The sequence below is a fragment of the Rhyacophila brunnea genome, unplaced genomic scaffold, assembly GCF_057557595.1.
Source record: "Rhyacophila brunnea isolate RB1 unplaced genomic scaffold, BYU_Rbru_1.0 scaffold_23, whole genome shotgun sequence".
Classification (NCBI taxonomy): domain Eukaryota; kingdom Metazoa; phylum Arthropoda; class Insecta; order Trichoptera; family Rhyacophilidae; genus Rhyacophila; species Rhyacophila brunnea.
Genome location: NW_028232893.1, coordinates 2,374,869 through 2,398,251, shown reverse-complemented (window position 1 = coordinate 2,398,251; position 23,383 = coordinate 2,374,869). Strand labels below are relative to the sequence as shown.

The window sequence follows — 23,383 nt, the reverse complement described above, 5'->3', positions numbered from 1 at the left end:
TCCTAACTAGTTTTTGATCAGAAGCGTAATATTAATTTTTGTCAAGAATCATCGGACGGGTTTAGAGGGGGCCCTGCGTGGCGGGTCGACCATTTAAGTGAGAAGAACACACACCACAAATTTGCTCTTATACTAAAAAGTCGCCTGCTGCGCTATTTTCCTTCATGATTATTGATATTTAAAAATATGCGGCCGTGTGACGTAATTTGATGTGATATAATGATTGATATAATTAAATGATAATTCACGTGTATTATTTTATTTTAAAATTATTTTGAGTGTGTTTCCTAACTTACAAAGTGGCTTTTTATCCAATATTGCGAAGAGTTGCATGTTACTTGGTACCACAAAAGGAGGTCGCTATCAGTGCTTCATAATAATATGCTGAGTGCCAAGAATTCAATAAATCAACTGGATTTATTTAAAAATCGCTAAAGGTACACGAAACACCATTTAACCCTGGAGTTCCGTGGAAACCACTCGAGGAACACTACTGTAGAAAATTTCACTGCCCTTAACCTTAGCGATAGGTAGGGGACCCGCTTCAGGATGTGGAGGCCATGTCGGTCGGCACCTATTTTCACAATGTTATATATTATTATTTAGTTAATACTGGTCCAATGAGAAAAATAAACGGCTTTAAAAATCTTTTTGACATTGTTTTACAATATTCTAAATTTAACTAAATCTTGATTAGATTACATTGATATACTTACTACTAGATGAGCAGTTCCCATACAAGTGTCATTTTAAAAATGTACCACAAAAGATATTACGAATATCGTCTTATAATATTTCCTTGTAGGTATAATGCGTTAAGACCGATAACATGGATTCCCGAATTTCACCCGTATTGCCCTGGCTGTAAAACTAAATTTGCGTTCTTGGAATAGTGAACCTAAGGGTGGCTGCAACGCAAAACAGACAGAGCAAGTCGTCATGCGCTGACTATTAGTTAGAGTAAGATGCAAGCTAGATCGGGCTTACCAAAGGCCGAGTCGCTGAAAATCGTGCGTCATTTTAAGAAGCATATGATTCATCCAGTAGTATATCAATGTTAGATTAGAATCTTTTCTGATTTCTTAAGTTGTGAAAATATTGAGATACATATCGCGTACTATCACGCTGTCACGGCGACAAATTTAGTCTATCGATTCGTCATTTTGCAAAATATTTTGAACGAACACGATCTCTGTAAATTCAATAATATTTTGAACAACCCGCTGACCATAGATAATAGACAACATTCTTATAAAATAATTACAAGATAAAAAGAACTTTTTATATACTTACAACGTTTTTAAATTTTCTGTTGAATTATTTTGCTCAATATGTACTTGTACCTGATATGAAGTAAATAAAAAACAAACAAACAAACAAATATAGAATACCTACTGAAATGTCATTTTGACCTTTCATTTTGATTTCCATAGTAACGCACGTAAATATTAGTAATTTAGTTGCTGGGACCACCCCCTTAGCAACCAATAAAAGTCTTTTACTTTTTACAGATTTTTCTGAAATAACTCTCCACACAAAACAGAATTAACTGAAAATGAATTCAATTCAGCTTAAAGATGGCTAAAAGTATTAAAAGTATGCATTGGCATCGTGTTCTGATATACTTATTCTAAAAGTTTCAAATGTCCAGCTAGTCGGGAAGTTAGTTAAAAATTGATTGCAAGGTTTGTACTGGACAAACAATAATACGAGCTAATAAAAACGTTGTAAAATACATAGTGCCAACCGCTAAAAACAAAAAACACGCGATTTTGACATGATTCGAAAATGTGTAGGCATTTATAAAATGATAAAAAACGTTCATTGAGTCATGCAGGTGTCGATGCAGTGCATGCACTGAGGTACATTAGTAACGTGAGGTGACCTCATTGTTGTTCTGGTGATTTTGGCAAATTTTGCTAACTGACAATGTTCGTTTAAAAGTTCAAAATGTGCTACGGGATGGGAGCATCAGTCTGATAACATTTTAAACACCAATTAAAACGACATCACACATTTTCCCCCCATAGCGGCAGCTTACCGTGACGTCACGTGATAGTACGCGACATGCACCTCAATATATTTCGCGCTTTAGTCCCCTTTATAAAATAAAATTAGTTTTTATTAACTTCGAATTAAAATAATACTCGGCAATATAGACCGAGTATTCGAGAAGTCCATAGTCGAGTTGATGTCAGTAGGAACCGGCACGAATCTAATCGAGAAAAAAGCCGAATGACGCACAACTAAATTGCCCAGAGAGATTCAATACAAAAGAATGTACAGACAATGTACCAGTCAATGGGCGATGGCTCGTTATTAGAGTATAAAAAGTGTTTTATTGAAGCCCCTTTAAGTGCATTAAGGAGTCCAATTGGCGTGGCCTGCCCACCAATGGCGTGATCGGATTGTCTCCCATGCATTGTTGGGTCATTGCCTGATCGCTCTTGGTCCTTGGGCAGGGTCAATATGAAAATTAAGTGCTCAATTGTGAATAGAGTGCCGCCGAAAGGGCAGAAGACGAGACGTTTCGAAAATGGAATATTATGCAATAGGTAATCAAACTAAAGGCTTTGGAGAGAACCTTATGAGAATGTGGAGCCTAAATGTAAAGTTAAAAAAAAAACAAAAAATATAATTCAATTGTTATTCGGCATTTCAACCAATATGCTGTACAACAAACACTGTTATTTAAATAGGATAACTGAGATTGAACTAGAAATTATTAAATCTAACCTAGTAGATACTATTCCATATAGCCATCATGTCCCCCATAAGGGTGGGGCTGACAGGGCTCTAGCCTGGGGGCCCGGATTCAGAGGGCGGACCGGCGTGGCGTGTCGAACAGATAAGGGAGACATCACAAATTTCTTCTAACCTGTTCTTTTTTTTTAATTGGCTATTTCTTTTATTCAACGAATAATTCACAAGATTTAAAAATGTAACATTCTAATTATTGAACGTACATAATTTAAAGAAAAACGTCTGAGACAATAGATTATAACCAATTGAATTGAATCGAACCTGCATCTCGCGGGTTTAGCGCCCATGCATATATACCACTATGCTATATGCGCACTACTTAATTGCGACAAATTTTAACGAATAGCTCTCAATACTCTCTGAAGCTCTTTCCAAATTGAGTTACTAATGGCTATTATTACTAAACGCTACTTTAGAGCGTCACACTGCCTCTTACCTTAGCTATAGTAGGGGCCCGCTGAAGATGCTTCGCTGTGACCCGGCTTCAAGATGTGGGGGCCATAATAACCATAATATAAGTAAAGAATGATCAATAAAATCTAATGTTTTGGAAATTTCGAAGTGTTTGAAAATATCATACATTATTTACTTCTACTATAAATAGATATTCACTGTTAATACATTTTAGTAAACCTTTTAACTTTCCCTTTACGGTGCTGATAAATTTCGTCCGTTTCGGTGATATCACCTTAAGTTACCGTACGAAATTGCAATCTTGTTGTTAAAGGTCAAATTCTTATTTTGGCAACATAAATAAGTCTAATAAGGTTTGTCATCATTATTTACTATTTGTTTTAAGTGTAACATGATCAAAAGGGCATCAAATCTTACTTATAATCATACGAGAATTTCAATAGGTATATTCTTATACCCAGCGTCGCACCATAGGGGGGGGGGGCAAGGGGCCCTGGCACCCCCCAAACATGAAAATTATCAGAATCATTTTAAACATTGAAATTGAAAGGCAATAAACTATACCTTGGGCTTACGACAAATAAAAACACGGCAAAAAAATGATTTGTAATTCTTCTTCAGCACCCTTTTTAGAAAAAATTTTTAGATTTTAATTTCTAACACAAAAATTTCGAAACACTAATGTCGGGTTTTTTTAGAAACCTAATCCCTAATGGAACTGTCAAAAAATTCTCGGTGTCCACCCGAATTCCGGAGTGGTGTAGGTCATGGCTGGGGAGAGCTGACAGGGCTTTAGCCTGGGGGGCCCGGCGTGTCGCTTTGACCAGATAAGTGAGATAAACACACATCATAAATTAGCGTTAATAGGAAAAAAGTCGCCTGCGGCGCTATTATACCTCATGGCCATGAACATTTTAAATTATATAATTGTGCAATATATTTTCTGATTATTATACTCGACAGCTCCATTATTAAAGTATATGTATTAAAAATCGCCAATAATTCATTGTATAAGTAGATACCCTTAATTTGAACTAAAACACAATTTGAAAAACGTGTTTATGTACACAGGAAGATGAGAGAAGGCTTTCTTCGACGTATTTGAAACCGAGACATAACCGACAAGCAGTGGCGAAGGGTGGAGGTAGGCTGTTAAGATCCGCTATAAGCAGTGCACATTAAATTTTTTCAGACATACATATTATTTGTTTTCATTGAAATAAGACTACAATTTACAGATAGTGTTGGTTAGTTTTTAAAAATCAATTAAACCCTGAAAAACCAAGCCATAATAGATAATAGTCAAAAAATACATGTCTATCTATAAAATATCTAAAATTATGCAAATAAATCATACATTACTTTGAATATTTTATAAATAGAATAATATTTTTTATTTATTATAGTTTGGTTTAGGCAGGGCTTAATGAATTAAAAAAATTAACCAATAATATGTGTAATATGTATTTTTAATCCAACGAAAACAAATAACTATGAATGAATGAGTGTGCATAATTTTGTCGTATTTCCCAAATTAGACCAAAACTATTATGGTTTCGTTTAGGCAGGGTTTAATTGATTTTGAAAAACTAACTAACACCATCTGTATATTGTAGTCTTAGTTCAATAAAAACAAATACATATGACTAAAAAAGTTTAGTGTGCACTATTTATAGCGAATCTTAACAGCTACCTCCACCCTTCGCCACTGCCGACAAGTCTTATCTGAAGATTGAAGAAAGTTAAATTTTGTATTATTTTACGCTGCTAAGTGTTTTAATGATGATTTGATATTGTTACCATCGGTGCGTGCAGCCATACAATATGAAGAGAGTAGAAATTATTACTTACAAGAACTATTAAACGAACCGAACGCTATTTCAGCAATTGCCTATCATTAGCGGAATTGATAGTTAATTCATGAACACACAGTAGGCATGCTTGAAAATAATGTTAATATAATGACTTGAATTTCTCACCGGTTGCGTTAAAACCACTTATATTGTGGTATGTAAAGTTTTAAGTTATTCTACAATATCAAAGTAAATTGTTTTTTTATTGCTATAGGTACAGTAAAAGCAGTGATACACAACATTTTTATCAGTAGGTTCAATCTATTTATTTTCTAAATGTCCTAAAAGTGTCGTCAATAGTGATAATTAGCGTTGCCAACTTAGCATTTTTCTTGCTAGATCTAGCATTTTTAATTATGGCGTTTTAAAATTTGCATATGGCGTATGGCGTTAAATCTAGCATTTTTCGACACCGCTGACAGCTTTAAACTCCTCTTAATAAGGCTAGAACATTCTACCAGATTTTCTTGAAAATCTACATGCCACCATAAAAATACGAGGTGGCAATACCACCAGTCAACGTTACTGTCGATGCGCTCATTGCATTCAATGTGTCCAATGCCCAAACAGAGAGAGTGTGCGTCTGTGTATTTGTACTGCACTGTGTCGCGCTGCGTTACAGAGAGATAAATCAAAACTATATATATTATACCTATATTGTATAAATATCTTAATTAATCCTAAATTAAATGTTACCTACATACATAATTATGACTTATAACTTAGGTACTTTATTTTCGATCATTATTCTTGTAATAACAATGTTAATAATAATTAAGTAAGACATATTTTTTTTCAATTTTGAAAAAATCTATAATTTTATCTATTATAATAATGATATAATTTTATCTATGATATGACATCTATAATTTTATTCTGCCATCTAGCTTATTTTCTTACCTAATCTGGCATATTTTTATAAATTACAGTTCGCAACGACTTCGCGACTCCGAATTATTATATATCTTGGCATTATTTTTAACATTAAAATATTGTTTATTTTCTACACTCAACAACAGCATTAATTTATTTATCTCTTCAACATAATATATGTATGTATATTAGTCACAACTAAATGACAATTATATTTTAGTCGGTTGACTGATTTTCACAATATTTCAGACTAAACAATAACAAAAAAGTACTAAGTATGTACGCGGTACAACGGAATACTAATATAAAATTGAACAGCAAAAAAGTATTTTTATCGGAATTTTATCAATAAAAAATGACCTTTGAGCAATTGTACTCAAATTCTGCATCGCGCCGCCCTGTGTCGCAAGCAGGCTGTTCGATAAATTTCATAATTGAAGCCTCCCCCTCAATAATGATCTATGTTACATTTTGGCAGTTTTGAACTAAATATGCAACAAAGATCTAGATTATATAACATTCCCTCTGTTTTGGCATATTTATTTTTTGATCTAGCAACATTAAGTCACTTTTTTTTGATCCGCTACCTATGTTGGCCTCCCTACAATAATGATCTATGCATTTGTCAAAATGGAGGATGACACGAGAATTTTTGTTAACCTGCCTGCGGATGCAAAAAGACTTCACAGAGAAAAAATATTTGTTAGGTTTTCATTCTTGATTTCATGAATTTTGCCAAATTCAGCTATAAAAATTAAATTAATGCTCATATTGAATCTAATAAAATTGGAGACCGTATAGTATACGGTCAACTCTTTCCGATAGAAAGTGTGCCACTGTAAAAATGTGTTACCTACGTACAATTTACCTGTAACCCTAGCCCCAAGAAATGATAAAGTTGGAAAACCACTGCCTTGCAGTTTTTGGTTTTGTATTCAGAATAATTTTAATGCAGCACTATTTTTATATAAAACATTTACCATAAAAAAAATCTTATCTTAGAATAATATATTCGTGTTTCGGTAGGCAGGTGGTAGGTATTTGCCACAGATAATGCACGCACCTACTATCGTATTTCTTTGAGACAGTAAACAAGAAAATATGAGTGGCATAATTTTAGACATTTTTGACATTATTTACATATTTCTGACACATTTTTTTACGTAATAAGTTTTAGGTAACACTCGAGAATTAACTTCATAACCAGGAATGTTTTAAAGGCATGGGTTTTATAAGCTTAAGTTGAGGGGACGCCGAGAACTAGAGAGCCTCTATCACATCATGATAATTATGTTATGTAAGTTACAATATAAAACACACATAGCACTGGAATCAGGGAACTCAGAAATAATGGGAACTGAAATACCCAACGGGTAAGGAGAAGCAGGCAACCGATCACGAGTGCGGAAGAATACGGGATAAACTTAAACACGTGTCAAGAATACGTAATAAGTCGAATACTGATAACCCGGTTTATGAATTGACGCTCATTTAATATTGTGTATTACACACAATTGCACGTCCATAATACGTGGTTCATTTTCGTAGGACACTCACATTCAAATCCCTGCATCAAAATGTAGTGTATTGAATATGGTATATCGGAATTCTATGTATTAATCTGTTCTGTGGGCGTTATATATCAAACCACGTGGAGATATCGTAGAAATGCCTTAATTTGCCTGTGTATTATGGATTATCATTATTCGTTATGGTGACAATATCGGTAATTATAACAATCAATTTATAACATTATAATGATGTACCTACAGACCTACAACTTATCTGAAGAATGGGATGGGGGAGCCACTGTCGAAAAATACCCAATCAAGACACGTAACTGGACAAAATCTCACATTCGAATGAAATTTTCAAAATGGCGTCCTATGGTAGTTTGTAGTTCCATTTTTGGCTATTCTACAGATAAGTTTGTAGGTCTGTACCTTTTTTTTCATGCAATGCTAGTAAATTTGCGAATAGACAAGTTCCTCTTTTATATTATAAGTATACCTACCCCATCGAGATAAAATCAAAATAAATTGTTTTTCTATTCTGGTAAGTAAATTATGATCCAAAAATAACGAACATTTTTCTTGCATAATCTTTAAGTTGGTCGAATTTGTCTGAATTAAGGGCATTGTAAAACTTGGAGATTTCTTCACTACGATGCACTTCTCTTAAATCAGTGTCACACTGCAGATCAATAATCTCACGTTGTAGCTCTGTCGGTACACAATCAATAAGTATATTATATTGAAAATGGATCGCGTACTATTGCTAAAGAAATTTTAATCTATCGTCAATATTTTTTTTTAAAAATTATAAAAAAGTTATTCGTAATCAGAAGTACAATTAATGATGGCGGGCCGCAAAAAAATACCCGGCGGGCCGCAGTTTGCCCCCCTCTGCTATAAGTATAGGTACCTACTTCATCGAGATAAAATCAAAATAAAATATTTTTCTATTCTGGTATTATTATTAAAATAAATGTTTTATACTTTATAGTTATGTAAGTGTATAGCCATAAAAATAATAATAAAGCATTGCGGTTGGTAGAAAACGTAAACAGTAATAAAATTTCCTATCTATTTTGTACTTACATACTGGGCATATCGATTTTTAACGAAAAATGCTGTGTTCTTGCATTTATGTCGCTTGTTGTGTGGGTAGAATAGAAAATAAAAGTAAATGACGCGTTGGCATATTAAAATAATGCATGATTTAGGTACTTACTTACATAATAAAATTTATAATGTGGTTCAAAGTCGAGAAAATTTTCCCGAAAATGTGACACAAATAAATCGTGGCGGTGCTTTAAAAATAGGAAAATTCTGTCATTATTTTTATGCACTTTCTTATGAAAATATAACATGTTTATAACAGAAACTAGGACAACTTTTTAATAGATACGATTAATAAAACATCATTGTATTATATGAAAATTCATACGCAAGAAACAATTCGCTATATTTCGACAAAATAATTGTGTTAAAAATAATATCGATTTTTTACGTTCCATCCATTTCATATAAATTTATAACACATAATTCTTATGAATTTATATAGGGGAAGTTGTGAATTACCTAGTTATAATTAAACTAAATGCGGGCTGTACTGTAATTTATATACCTATTGTACTTTTTATCATCGTAGAGCGAAAATTATAATATGTAGAGCAAAACGTGGTTGGCCAAAAAATTGCACTCACCCAATGCCTTCATGAATTCATCGAAATTCTCTGTCGTCGCGAGCTTGTATTTCTTGTTATAGAAGGCGTCCATTATTCTGATTTATATTGTCGGTTTAATTTTCAAAATAAACGTGTACTTCAAGAGTAAATTGGACAATTTTGAAATTGTAAAACACCGGCCGGTAAAAGGTGAAGCGCGGACGTCACACCACTTCGATGAACAAACGTTAACTGTACTGAAGTTGGTCGCAAACTAAATTGTGCAATACGGTTCTAGCGTGGAAGTAGGATCAATGATCGACGTATTGTTTAGTTTTGTATACGCCACAATTCTGCGCTTTATACCCGTGCGATCTTTAGATGATATTTTTATTATACTCGAGTACACTTTTGCTAAATTCTTGTTTTAAAAAATATAGTTGTGCATTTTTATCAAAATTGGCACAGCTCTAATCACATTTGTACACTTCAAATCTACAGATTTTAATAAATTATTTGACTACTTAATTACGTAGGTACGTATTATATAACTTTACTATTTATTCATAGTTTTAAATTATATCGATCACCGTATTATGAAGACATGTTAGTAGAAAAATTCTCCTATTTATATAGAAATAGGTAGGTAATCAAAAAGTAACCATTTAAATTAGGTAGGTAGGTATTTACCTAATTATTATTTATCAAACAATTCTTATACAATTTCCTAGGCTTAGTAATAAAATAATTAGTATATTACGCTATTTTCAAAATATACCTATGTACCTACACTACCTAACTACCTATTAAAATGATTACCAATAGGTACGTAATACATATTATATATTTGATGTTATTGCCAATGTACAAAAATTACCTACCTAACCAGTGCTCGAAATGGAAAATTTCACGAACAGGAACGCTGTATAATTTTCCGAAACTAAGTACTTATGCTAATCCTTTCTTTACGTACGTACGTACTTTTGATATAAAAATTCAACAATAAACTTTAAACTTCTTACGTGGATCTATATTGGGCAGGTTGGTAAGGATTGTCAGCGCCGCAGGCGAAATAATCTTGTTTTAACAAAGTATACCGTCAAAAATTGTATTATTCTTTATTTTTACTTTATCTACCACTATAACCAGTGCATGATACCTCTACCACCACTCGTCACTGATTATAACTTACTGTCTCATTTGGGATAGATAAATTTGTAATTAATTAGTCATAACAAACAACATATCCACATAAGTACCTTATAGATTCAAATTAAAAAAATATTTACGTACTTATAGAAAATTTTACAAATTCCATTTAAATACGAGCACAGAATATCAAACATCAAGAAATAGTATTAAAATAGTGTTTAAAAAATAAAGAAATAGTATTAGAAAAAACAGTAAGTGCCTACCTATACCAAGAATTTATAAAATAGCGTTCACATAAACTCGTTCTCACGCAGGTGGAATATACGATTATCCGAAGTGATTTGGTTGAACATAGTTATTTCCTGCCCAATTATCATTAGCAATTATTGCACCTTGGCAGAACAAACAACTTAGATTATCAAGAAAGTTATAAAATAATATATAATAAAATCAATACTAAGTACCAATAATGGCAGAGTTCTCATTTGTACTGGGTAGATATAAGTTGGAAAAAGTACGTAGCCTAAATACCTAGCTCTCTTTTTAACTTTCAGAATACAGTATGTAAGCATACGTCTTGAGAAATCAATCGGATAAAACCATGGATAGTATCCACTATCCACACAGCTTTAAAGGATTCTCAAAGATTTATTTTGAACCTTCTCCACTATAAGGGGCATAAGGCCGTACCTACATCTAATAAAAGTTTCAAGTCATCCAAACAACGTAAACATAGCATTATTTGTAATTAAATTACCAATGGTGTGTCATTTTCATTTATATAAGATAAAACATGACGGAAGGTGAAACTCAGGTTGCTAAGCGCGATTCTTATAGAATAATATAAAATTGTCATTAATTAGTACCTACTATATTCAACATTATAAGGACTTATATTGTATTGTATGCATGTTATGTTACAATGGTGATGCTTTGGTTACCATTATTGTAATATACATCTACCACCGTATTTATTTAATAATCTATGACTAACACCACCTAAGATAATTAGATGTCCGCACTGGACAGATAGGTACCTAATTTGTTAGTACCTACTTATTCTAAACGATTCAATCTATGTTGTTTGTCCTTCCCTACTCACATTATTATTGCCATGGAAATGATAATAGGTACCTACATACAATACAGATATTATGATAGTCGTACATTTTTATTAAAGGATATTCCTATATTTTTTTTAAACAAATTTACAAACAAAAATTAAGTAAAAGTTCTCTCCACACTACCTATGTATTATTTATATTATTTTTAAAGTCACAAGCTACAATGCATGTAATAATAATCGTAATACAATAGGAACGTCCCAAATAAATAAACTCTGCAGAAGGCTATTCAATATTTTCTGCCCAAACCATCAATGGCCCAAACACATTTTTGTAGAAAAAATCATTCATTATTCATTGTGAAAATTGGGGTTTACGACTTATCATAAATATTTTTTTAACACAAGTCAAGTTGTTGAGATGATAATAATTATTGAATCACAGAACAGATGTTGCCACCGTATTGTCCACCGGAAAGAATTCCTAATGTTTTAGCAGATTTACACGAAGTACCTACTACGTAATTAAGCCTTCATTATTTTTATAAATATCCACAAAATTATCAAATTGTGCGTGTGGCCAGAATTATCTTAAATCAGTTTGGATACCAGCGACAATAGTATATAGGTATATATGTAATAATATAATTATGTAAAAATGGCGAATTTGTATCCCACAGGAAAGTACTTATTAAAAACGATAATTGTAAGGGTGATTATCCACTTAGTGTTACGAAGAAAAAGCGAATTTAACATAATAGACTTTTTAAAATATTATATTATAAAGCCTATTATAAGGAAAGTATTCATCCACAGGTAATTAATAAATAAATGTCAAAGGTTAAAAATTCTCCTCCTGTAATAGTATTTTGGTTAATTCGCCATTTTTACAATACACCGACGATATAAAGGTATTCGTATCGCCTGCTGAGAATTTTAACTAACTTTTAAGAGAACAAATTGTTATTAAAAAATATGTTCAACACAAAGTTAAAAATAAAACACAAAACTTACCAGAAGCAACAAAATTCACTTACAAAAAAGTATACCTACTCATCATGACCTATGGCAAATAAATGAATGAATGTAGTAGTTATATCACAAGATTTATTGTACTATAGTCGCAATTCAACAATAATGTAAATTACAAAACAAATGTAAACATCGTAAAAAGAGGGGTTTACGACACGTCATAAGCTTTTTTTAACAAAAGTTAATTGTTGAGATGAATACCATCTGTTGCCACTTCAATGGTTATTGGAGTGAATTCCTAATGTAATGTAATGTGGTTTTAGCAGATTTACACGAATTACCTACTACTTTATTATACCTTCATTATTTTTATAAATAACCACTCAATATCATTTTTTAAATGATCAAATTGTGTAGGTATGTGGCCAGCGTTACGTTACCTGCGACAAAATATTTTTCAATAGTTTCGGTTAACACGTTTCGCCTGATGACATTTTTGACCAACTTTTAGAACATTTTTTTATTAAAAAATCAAGTTAAACACACAGTTAAAATTAAAACACAAAACTTACTAGAATGTAGCAAAAAAACACCAAACTAATAATATTAACAATTTTGTTTAGAAACGTATTTATATCTTAAATAATACAAAATATTTTAAAAGGCAACTAATAGGAATATTATAGCGGATTGCACGAGTCAAATTATCAAACTTTTTTGTACTAATTTAACCATCGAAAACACAATTCATTCACCCGAAAATAAATGGCGGAGTAATAATTTTTGTCACTCCGAATAAAATAATATAATAAATTAGTAGGTAAGTAAATTAACAATGCGTAAGTCAAAGGCAAGATTGTATTGAGATTTGAAATGTTTCATCCTTTAGAAATTATTAAACAATGTATTCTTTATTTTTTAAGAGTTTTCAAATAGTGTCAGCAAGGCACATTTTTTTGGGTAATAAAGTAATTTACGCTTGCAGCTGGTTGTTTCTTGTTATTTAGACAATGCATTTAGGCATGGACATATCGACACAAAATAAGAAGGTTGAAAGAAATTTAGGGATGTCATAATTTTTATTTTTAACCCTTGCACGCCCGGCATAACATAACTTCGTTAATTTTTAATTTTGAGAAAAACTTTAAAAGATACATTCATATATAATTATCTCAATCTAACGAACCGCAACGCAATTTTAAATGAATCCACGAGCCGGAACGGTATATTTTGGAATTCCACGAACCACAACGGCGCTCCGGTGCGTTCCTGTCCATTCCGAGCGCTGTACCTAACGTAATAATGTCATAATAATAGTTCAAATCAGACCAACGTTCCGTAAAATTGCTTTATACCTATAAAATTTGCATTTTATTGCAACTATCATTTTTATTTAAAACATAGCGCCTCACGCTTCAGCTAATAAGAAAATGGCAAAACGTGTTGCTTTTTTATTAATATTCATTTTCAAATATAATAATAAGTGATGTAAGGTACTATTCCGTAGTATGTATCCCCATACCTATCCTTGTAATATTATAATACCTACAATGCAACAATTACAACCAACTTATTGTAATTGTTACAATAAGTGATAATACTTTGATACAAACCTACCCTAAATTTGATAATATCTATCACTTTATCACTTTAGCGGTCGATAAGTACATATAGAATAGACCCACTGGAAGCACTGTCAAGTTTTGTAACATTTATGCTCCTCAGATATCTCCTTCTAGAATCTAGGCCTAGCTCTAAGTATACGTGAACGTCTTAAATTTGTAATTTGTAATGTTCACGGTTCGCAAAAAAAAAAAAAAAAAAGTCAATTTGAATTTGAATGGTACCTAACCTAATTCTAATGATCTAATGAGCGAGGTAGCAGTTTGCAGGGACCACTAAAGGACGCAAAGCGAGCAGACTGTCCGCAAGTATTGAATAGCCGTTGTGTTAAACGGGATAGAGGGATGATACAAACTACGAGCTTTACACTTTGTACAGGGGCCCATGCAGCTTACACTCCATCGATCTGGGCCGACTCAGATGGTTGGGCCATGTACAGAGGATTAACGAGTCACGCAAGAAAAAGAAATTTACACTCGGGAAAGCCGGCAGATAAAAAAGACCTTGTCCATCTCATATAATATTGATGCATAGTGTCGAGTTGAATTTAAAGACCTTTAGCGTCCTAAACTGAATGTAAGTAGTAGCTTTGCTGGAGGAGGCGACCCACATACTGGTGTAATGCCAAGAAGAAGAAGAAGAAGAAGGAACATATTCCACAAACAAAATAATACTTATTCTAATTTACGGGTGGTGGATTTAAAAGGGTTGTTATGATCGTGAATATTGACGATTTTTGACTTACCTACCAATGTTTTTACGCCGAGCACAGATGCCTACTATGTATTAAAAATATTTTATTACAATTTCATTCGTCAACAGCGTAATGTAAAATAAATTGATGGAATATGAATTGATATACGTCCAAATAATATGTATACGGGTGCATTAAGCATAAGTATAGTGCTACGGTAATTCTACGGAGCATCTGGCGACCGAATGGTAAACATCCAACACATCAGAATATTTTGCTGATTATTTACATTTACAATTTTATTGTTCTAATTAATCAATACGTGTCTATAACAGTATTATAAAATTGACATTTGACCAAATGCTATATAATATACCATAGTGTTATCAAATAAGAGTTACAAGTTGCTCTAAAGCCCAATCAGAAAAATTTCGACGCACCAATAATTGGGCATTTGGTTTAAGTTCGTTACGCCTTCAAATGCAAATCTGTATGTAGAATATCCCATGTAATGCCATAAGATCATGGCACCCACAAAGGTGGGGGGTAACAGGGCTCTAGCCTGGGGGCTGTGGATATACAAGGCCTCCTTACATGACCCTTAAAATTTGTCTAACAGAAAAGATTTTACGTGCTGCTTATTATGCTATCCCGATAGTGTTGCCAACCATACTATAATTATAGTACAATACTATACCTACAATACTAAAAATGTATAATACTATACTTTTACACAAATATGTCAAAAATACTACAATTTTGAAGGACCCGAGACGGAACATGTTGCTGTACTATATTTTTTTCAGAAATACTATAATTTTTATCCTTTTGTACCATAATCAATATAGATTTCAACACTGTATCCCGATCAGTGTTGCCAACTGCCACTGACAAAAATATGCCAGGTCTTTTTATTATTAAAAAAAATGGCTTGAAAATCGCACTTCGAAAAAAATAAGTCACAGTTTGGAACATTATTTTGTAAGGGATTAATTGTTTCGCAATCGTAAAATTTAAATTAAAATAAATTTCGCAACCATTTAAAGCCATACGCCAGATGCGTATTTTTCAAGCTAGATGCATATTTAAAAAAGTCTACATATCTGGCAACGTTGAATTCCCGATTTGGAGCAGCACGGGACTTATGTAACAACCGTGCACCGTGGTGCTTAAAAAAGAATTTATGTGATACGGCCAATTGCTTACGTACAATATTCTGGACTCTGCACAATAATAATTAGTATATTTATATCGCACGCTGTTCTAAAAACATCGCCACGCAAACGTTTTTTTTTGCTTTTCGAATGTCGAATCGGCTGTGACAGATTTTCATTTTACATCAGCTGGATTATTTTACTCACCAAACCTTTAGGGAAAAAAGATTTAATTTCCAATTGATATATTAAAATAGCAGTGGCGAAGAGTGGAGGTAGGCTGTTACGATCCGCCATAAATATTTCACACTAAACCAGTGCTCGAAATGGAAAAATTTACGAACCGGAGCGCTCGAAAGTTTTCTGAAGATTTTTACATATTAAAGTTATCAAAGTTTATGTGCTTTTTTCATAAAAATAAGTGTGTTAGATTTTCTATTATAAGGCCTATCCAGCTCAGACGGTCAAATTATTTATTCCACTAGACGGAGCGATAATTTTACCGATTTCACGAACAGGAACGGCGCTCCGGTGCGTTCCGGTCCATTTCGAGCCCTGCACTAAACTTTGTCAGTCATACGTATTTGTTTTCATTGAAATGAGAATACAATAAATTTAAACATCGCGTTGTTTAGTTTTTAAAATTCAATAGTTACACCCTGCGAAAACCAAACAATAATAGATAATAGTAAAAAAATATTCGTCCATCTATAAAATATTCAAAATTATGCAATTAAATCATATATAACTTTGGATATTTTACAACGTTTTTATTAGGTCGTATTCTTATTTGTCCGGTGGTTGTTTATCCAGTACAAATCTTGCAATCGAATTTTAACTAACTTCCCGACTAGCTAGACATTTGGAACTTTTAGAATAATATATTAGAACACACAATGCCAATGCATTATTTTAATACTTTTAGCCATCTTTAAGTAGAATTGAATTCATATTCAGTTAATTCTGTTTTGTATGAAAAGTTATTTAGGAAGAAATTCGTAATCCAATCCACTGTCATTGGTTGCTAAGTGGGTGGTCCTAGCAACTGAATTATTAATGTATACGTGGGTTACTATGGAAATCAAAATGATATTTGAGTATTCTATATTTGTTTGTTTGTTTGTTTTTTATTTACTTCATATCATGACGTACAAGTTTGAGCGTATTGAGCATAATAATTCAACAGAATTGAAACGTTGTATATAAAAAGTTCTAATTATTATTATATATAGAAAAATATTTTGTATCTACGAGGGTGGGTCAATAATTCCTTAGAAAAAAGCATTAAAACAGTTTTTATTTTTGTATTTTTTTTTTATTTCTCAACATAATCTCCTTGGAGCTCAATACATTTGGTTAGACGTTTCTCAATATTTTTTAAACCGTCAGAAAAATGAGTTTTCTGAAGGTCCTCAAAATAAGCATTTGTCCGATTGATGACTTCTTCATTTGAAAAAAAAACGTTGTCCACTTAGCCATTTTTTTAAGTTTGGGAAAAGGAAAAAGTCACTGAGGGCTAAATCTGGCGAATACGGTGGGTGGTCGACCAATTCGAACTTCAATTCTTCAATTTTAGCCATTGATCGTAAACATGTGTGAACACGGGCATTGTCCTGATGAAAGAGGATTTTTTTCCTGTATAAATGAGAACGTTTTTCTTCAATTTTGTTTTTTAGCTGGTCCAATAAAGATGCATAATAATCCCCTGTTATTGTTTTTCCTTTTTCCAAATAGTCAACGAAAATAATTTCATGTGCATCCCAAAATACAGTAGCCATAACCTTACCAGCTGATTTTACGGTTTTCGCCTTCTTTGGACATGGTTTGCCTTCGCAATCCACTGCTTTGACTGTTCTTTCGTCTCGGGAGTATAGTGGTGTATCCATGTTTCATCTACAGTTACAAAGCGACGAAAAAATTCATCCGGATTGCGTTGCATGAGCGACAATAGGGCTTTAGAGGCCACCACCCTATTGCGTTTATTGTCGACTGTGAGCAAACGCGGCACTCATCTTCCAGAAATATTTTTCATGCCCAATTTGTCATGTAAAATAGAAATGACGCTACCTTTTGAGATCCCTGTAACCTCAATTATCTCACTCAACTTTAATCTTCGGTCACTTAACACCATATCGTGGATTTTATTGATCATTTCTGGTGTAGTCACCTCTACAGGACGTCCTGAGCGTGGTTCATCCTTTGTTGATGTACGACCACGTTTAAATTCATTTAACCAGTTATAAATAGTTGCAAGTGAAGGAGCAGATATGCCGTGAACTAAATCCAACTCATTTTTTATTTCCTTTGCTGTTAACCCTTTTATATTAAAATGTTTAATAACAGCTCTAACCTCAATTTTCTCCATTTTCCATTTTTCCATTTTCCACAAGCAAATTTTTTTTTTAAAATGTACGAGAAACACACAACAACCCGACCAATCTGATTGAAACTTCGCAGCATACTGAATCGGTAGTGCCGCTGCATGAAAACAAACCGCTTACAGTACTAGTCGCGCCACCTGTCGGCTTTTCTAAGGACTTATTGACCCACCCTCGTATTATAGTTTGGTTTAGGCAGGGCCTAATGTATTTAATAAAAATGAACCAATAATATATGTATTAAGTATTTTAATCCAACGAAAATAAATAAGTATGAATGAAAAAGTCTTCACAATTATTTTGTCTATCGCCCAAAGTAAACCAACACTATTATGGTTTCGCTTAGGCAGGGTTTAATTGATTTTTAAAAACTAACCAACAACACCTGTAAATTGTAGTGTTAGTTCAATAAAAACAAATACGTATGACTAACAAAGTTTAATGTGCACTATTTATGGCGTATCTTTACAGCCTACCTCCACCATTCGCCACTGTTAAATAGGTACTTATTTTTTTATGACACAAATCAATTAATGGTATGGATATGTCAAAGTCCCATGCATGAGTCATTAAATAAATTATTTCTTGTAGTAATATATTTTTGTTTTGCGTAAATGAGAAAATAATTGTCTTCTGAATAATTAAGCCAGCAATGTCAGGGTCCTATATGTATGTTCAATTGTATATTATTTCCATGTACTTTGAACTCGTACAAAGTATCATATTGATTAGACAGTAGGTATAGCTTTATTATGACGTACATCACGACCAGAGCTGAAACAGGGAGCTGATATCATTATTTAAAAAAGCCAAATCATTATAATATGTTATACATACCTACATGGGGCTGTTTAGCTCCAGAAACCATTTTTTGTCCGGCAAGGACCGGAAAATACAAGTTGTTTAAAGGGGGTCATGCTCAGCGTGGGTCAAAATGGAGCCTTTGTTCTATTTTCGAAGCATGATCCTGGACATACCTTACCCGGCTCGCACATCACAACTCGCCTTGTGTGCCTGACGGCCATAAATCAAAACTTCCTAGACCCGCCGGTCAGTGTTGCATGATACAAACTCGCACATCTCTAGCGACATCGACATTCGCCGCATTCGCGCGTAATCTCCCGAAACGTCAAAATATACTCTAGCTAGACGACGCCATTGCGCAAATATGTCATCAGACGCGGAAACAGCGATTATTATGTATTGGTACCGGAGACATTTAAGGAGAAGTCTCTCGTCTGCCATTTTTATTGTGTTGATTGTATGAACAAACGTCAAACGCGGTGACCAGCGATGAGCGAGAAATGACTCGCTCTAATGTTTTAGAATATAGTCATATTTCAGTACATAAATGTGCAGTGGTGTTAAGATTTCTTACATTTATTATTTTTTAAACGCATTTATAAAACCATCAGTATAATTTACATCGACATTATTTTAGTGAAATATTTACGATAAAAAATTATATTGATAGTCTCTGTTATCCCAAATTTGACAAGAATTGGGCATTTTATTATTCAAAAAATGGGCAAGATTAACACATTTGAAGATAATTCTAAAGATACTACTTATAAGCTATGTCGTTGACCATTCAAGTGTGATAAACATCCTACGAATAATGATTGCTTTATAATAATTATTCGTTCGTGTTCGTGCACCCCGAGAAGCATGCGATTTGTTGATAGCAGCACTAGATGTTTTTTTTTCAAATTAAAAAGTTGCATTCGACCAATCTGCGGAGCTCCATTTGGCAACGTGTGTTTTGTGAATAATGATGACGTCACATCGACGTATGCGACATGTTGCAGACGAGGCGAATTTATATGTAAGAGCCGGTTTAGAGATGTGGTTTTGGAAGAATCTTTTCCAAATATTTTGTATTTTTAAATGATCCGGAAGGAGATACATATTGTTGAAGATACGCTCTCGAAGTTATAGGTACGTAAAACTGATAGTTTCAATGGCTGCTATAGTGTCCGGAGAAGCTCTTACAAGCTTGTTGTCGCAGAAGCCGAAGAATGACGCCATGAGTTTATCTCTACTAATAGCCCTTAGATTTGCAGAAGGGAATAGCGTTGTGTCCATGGATATGTTATGCCGAATGTGCGAAATTGACTATTACATGAAATGGGCAAAATTTTGCCTAAATCATGGAAAATGCAAGCCCGTTGCCTTATTAATGAATTAGACAAAATATCTGCCGAGTGCGTGAATTCGGCAGTAATTTTTCTGCCTAGTTCATGCATTGGACAAATTAGATAGTAGCGCTACGGTGGTGTTTTTTGTAACTAAACTAAATGTGTCAAATGCTCATGCATTGGTCAAAATAGATGGTCGCGCTCCTGTGATGTTTTTTGCAACTAATCAAACTAACCAAATGTGTCAAATGTCATTGATTATATAAAAATATACCAATCAATAACTACAATGACGTTCATATCCATTTACTATGACCAAAAAAAATCTAGAACTATAATATGATAACGGAAGAATTTTATTAAAAGGTATTTTCTCGATTTGATTCGTGGTTGGGTATCAATCGTGCAATGGTCGATTGTATGTTTGTTATAGTTTGTTGACACTTGTTAGCTAACCTCAAAATGAACATTCAGTTGAATTCAGAATTACAAAACCTAACCTAACCTAATATTAATAATTTATATTATGTCCAATTATAACTAATAAAACCATCCGTATTAAATTTACCTTTTCTACTGTCATGTTGACAGTTTAAGAATTCCATACCCTGGCGAATTCACGCACATCGGCAGATAATTTACCTAATTCATGAATAAGGCAACGGGCTTGACTATTACATGAATTAGCCAAAATTTTGCCCATTTCATGTAATATTTAATTTCGCACATTCGGCGTAATCTTTGTAGATTTTGGATCAACCTATATCACTGATTATTAAATTTTATTGTCCCGTTCGACCCTGCACCATTTATATGTCTATGAATACACTGAAGTGTCCATTGTGAATCATTAAAAGATTGCCGCGGGCAAGAATAGATGCGACAGTCCAATTGTGTGGATAACCAGTTAGTCGAAATACCCATTGTTGAACCAGTCAATAACTAGTCAATGGTTAACTCTATATCAAGTGAGTTGTGTACATGTACGTCACTTGTATTCGCAGTGGGGCATTCTGGGAAGGGTTACGAAAAAATTTGCCATGTAAATTTGGAATTTGACTGAAGCAATATTACTATTCATGCCAGAAGTCTAATTTACAATTCCAACAAAACGGTAGGAATACGAAATTTAATATATCCACGTTGTTATTGATTTCGCAACACTAAATTATGCATCAGCATCAGCTGGGTCCATCTGGTGCTGAATAAATACACTCTTCTCGATCCGCAGTTAAGGCTGTACTTCAGTTGAGGCGTGGTCTAAAAAGATCGTGACTAGACGATGCGCGGATTGTGCAAATGACGCGAGCCGAACGAAATATAATTTGTCATAAAAATTCAACACACGTCCATTTAATGTTATGTTATTGTTATATTAGTATAATAGCGTTTCACTTATGTATGCTCTTATTGCCCCTTATGTACCATTGCATGATTGAATTTTACCATCGATTGTCCATTCGCCATGCGACATTTCATGAACCTCGATCGTTACGACTTCGCGTAGTCTTGTAAACATGGCCCCCACAAGGGGAGGACTGACAGGGGTCTACCCTGGGGGCCCGGGCTCAGGAAGGGTCCGGCGTGGCGGATCGACAAGATAAGTGAGATAAACACACATCAGAAAATTACCCCAATAATAAAAAAAGTCGCCTGCAGTGCTAATGTTCTTCAAATGTTAATGTTGATTATTTTAAAAATATTACTGTAGAGCAGGGGTGGGCAAACTGCGGCCCGCGGGCCGCATGTGGCCCGCCGGGTGTTTTTTTGCGGCCCGCCATCATTAATTGTACTTCTTATTACGAACAACTTTTTTATATATTTTTTAAAAAATATTGACAATAGATTAAAATTTGAAGAATTTGTTGTTTCGTAAATGTATTATCTCAGTACGTCTTCCTTGCGTCTTGTCTCATACTATGTAACCACTATTTTCTACGTTGAACATCGTGACACATTTAAATGCTTTTAATTCCGCGTTGTAAAGAAAAAAAATATATGCCCATGATATGGTTAAAAGTTTGAATGGATTTCAATTAAAACTCAAGTAATTCCTTCGACAAATATCAAATAGCAACGTGGACCACTTTCCAACTTTGAAGATGCTGAATGTAATATCAGAATATAAATTTGACGAATATGGTAAAATTATTAAAGCTCGGAATGACGATTTTTCACAAAGATTAGGTGACTTCCAAAAAATTGAGACAAGTTTAGCAATAGTATACGATCCATTTTCAATAGATATTGATAGTGTACCGACAGACCTACAACTTGAGATTATTGATCTGCAGTGTGACACTGATTTAAGAGAATTGCCGTGCCGAATTCACGTCGTGAAGAAATCTCCAAATTTTACAATACCCTTAATTCAGACAAATTCGACCAACTTAAAGATTATGCAAGAAAAATGTTCGTTATTTTTGGATCAACCTATATATGTGAACAAACATTTTCGATCATGAACCTCAATAAAAATTCTTTACGATCAAATATCTCCGATGCCCATTTACAAGCAGTTTTGAGACTATCAACTACAAAATTAACACCTGAATTTAAAAAAATGTTAAAAAATGTACTTACAACAGTTTCATTCTTCTCATTATTTTTTTTGTAATGTTTATTGTTCGTGATAATAAATAGTGTATATCTAAAAATGGTATTTTACTTGCGGCCCCCCGCTCATTTTGAATTCTCGAATTTGGCCCTACATCCAAAAAGTTTGCCCCCCCCTGCTGTAGAGCATTATACTGCCTTTAGTCTTAGTGATAGGTAGGGGGGCTGTCAAAGATCCTGGCCTGGGGGCCCGCTTCCATAGGTAGATGAAGGACTCTTCTGGCATTGCGGCCATGACGAAATCACTTTGGAACGGTGTTAGCCGGCTCTCACATCTAAACTCGCCTCATCTGCCGCACAGCCATAGATCAAACCTTCCAAGAACGTCGATCCGGTGTCGCATATGAAGACCGTGCAATAGCGACAGTCGCACGTAACCTTCAAAACGTACCTATAGATATTTGGATTCGGCGATCGGCGAGCCGGTATAGGAATGACCAATTCGTATGTGTTTGTATGTATGCATCCTGGCGTCTTCGACTCGCAGCACGAGAAGCAACGCAACTTGTCGATTGCAACAG

General features: G+C 33.7%; 3 protein-coding genes across 3 annotated transcripts in view; 1 reads left to right on the top strand and 2 right to left on the bottom strand.

Annotated features, from left to right (window-relative positions):
• Nucleotides 1–9,328, bottom strand: part of LOC147069353 (sodium/calcium exchanger regulatory protein 1-like) — a 39,580-nt gene extending 30,252 nt beyond the window's left edge. The window contains exon 1 of the mRNA XM_085950238.1: nucleotides 9,112–9,328. Coding sequence (XP_085806364.1) covers nucleotides 9,112–9,184 — 73 coding nt within the window. The 5' untranslated portion in view covers nucleotides 9,185–9,328. The remainder of the gene's footprint in view (nucleotides 1–9,111) is intronic.
• Nucleotides 1–23,383, bottom strand: part of wkd (TBC1 domain family member whacked) — a 422,625-nt gene that overhangs the window by 216,253 nt on the left and 182,989 nt on the right. The window lies entirely within an intron of this gene.
• Nucleotides 1–23,383, top strand: part of LOC147069352 (neo-calmodulin-like) — a 103,535-nt gene that overhangs the window by 21,471 nt on the left and 58,681 nt on the right. The gene's annotated exons all lie outside the window — the stretch shown is intronic.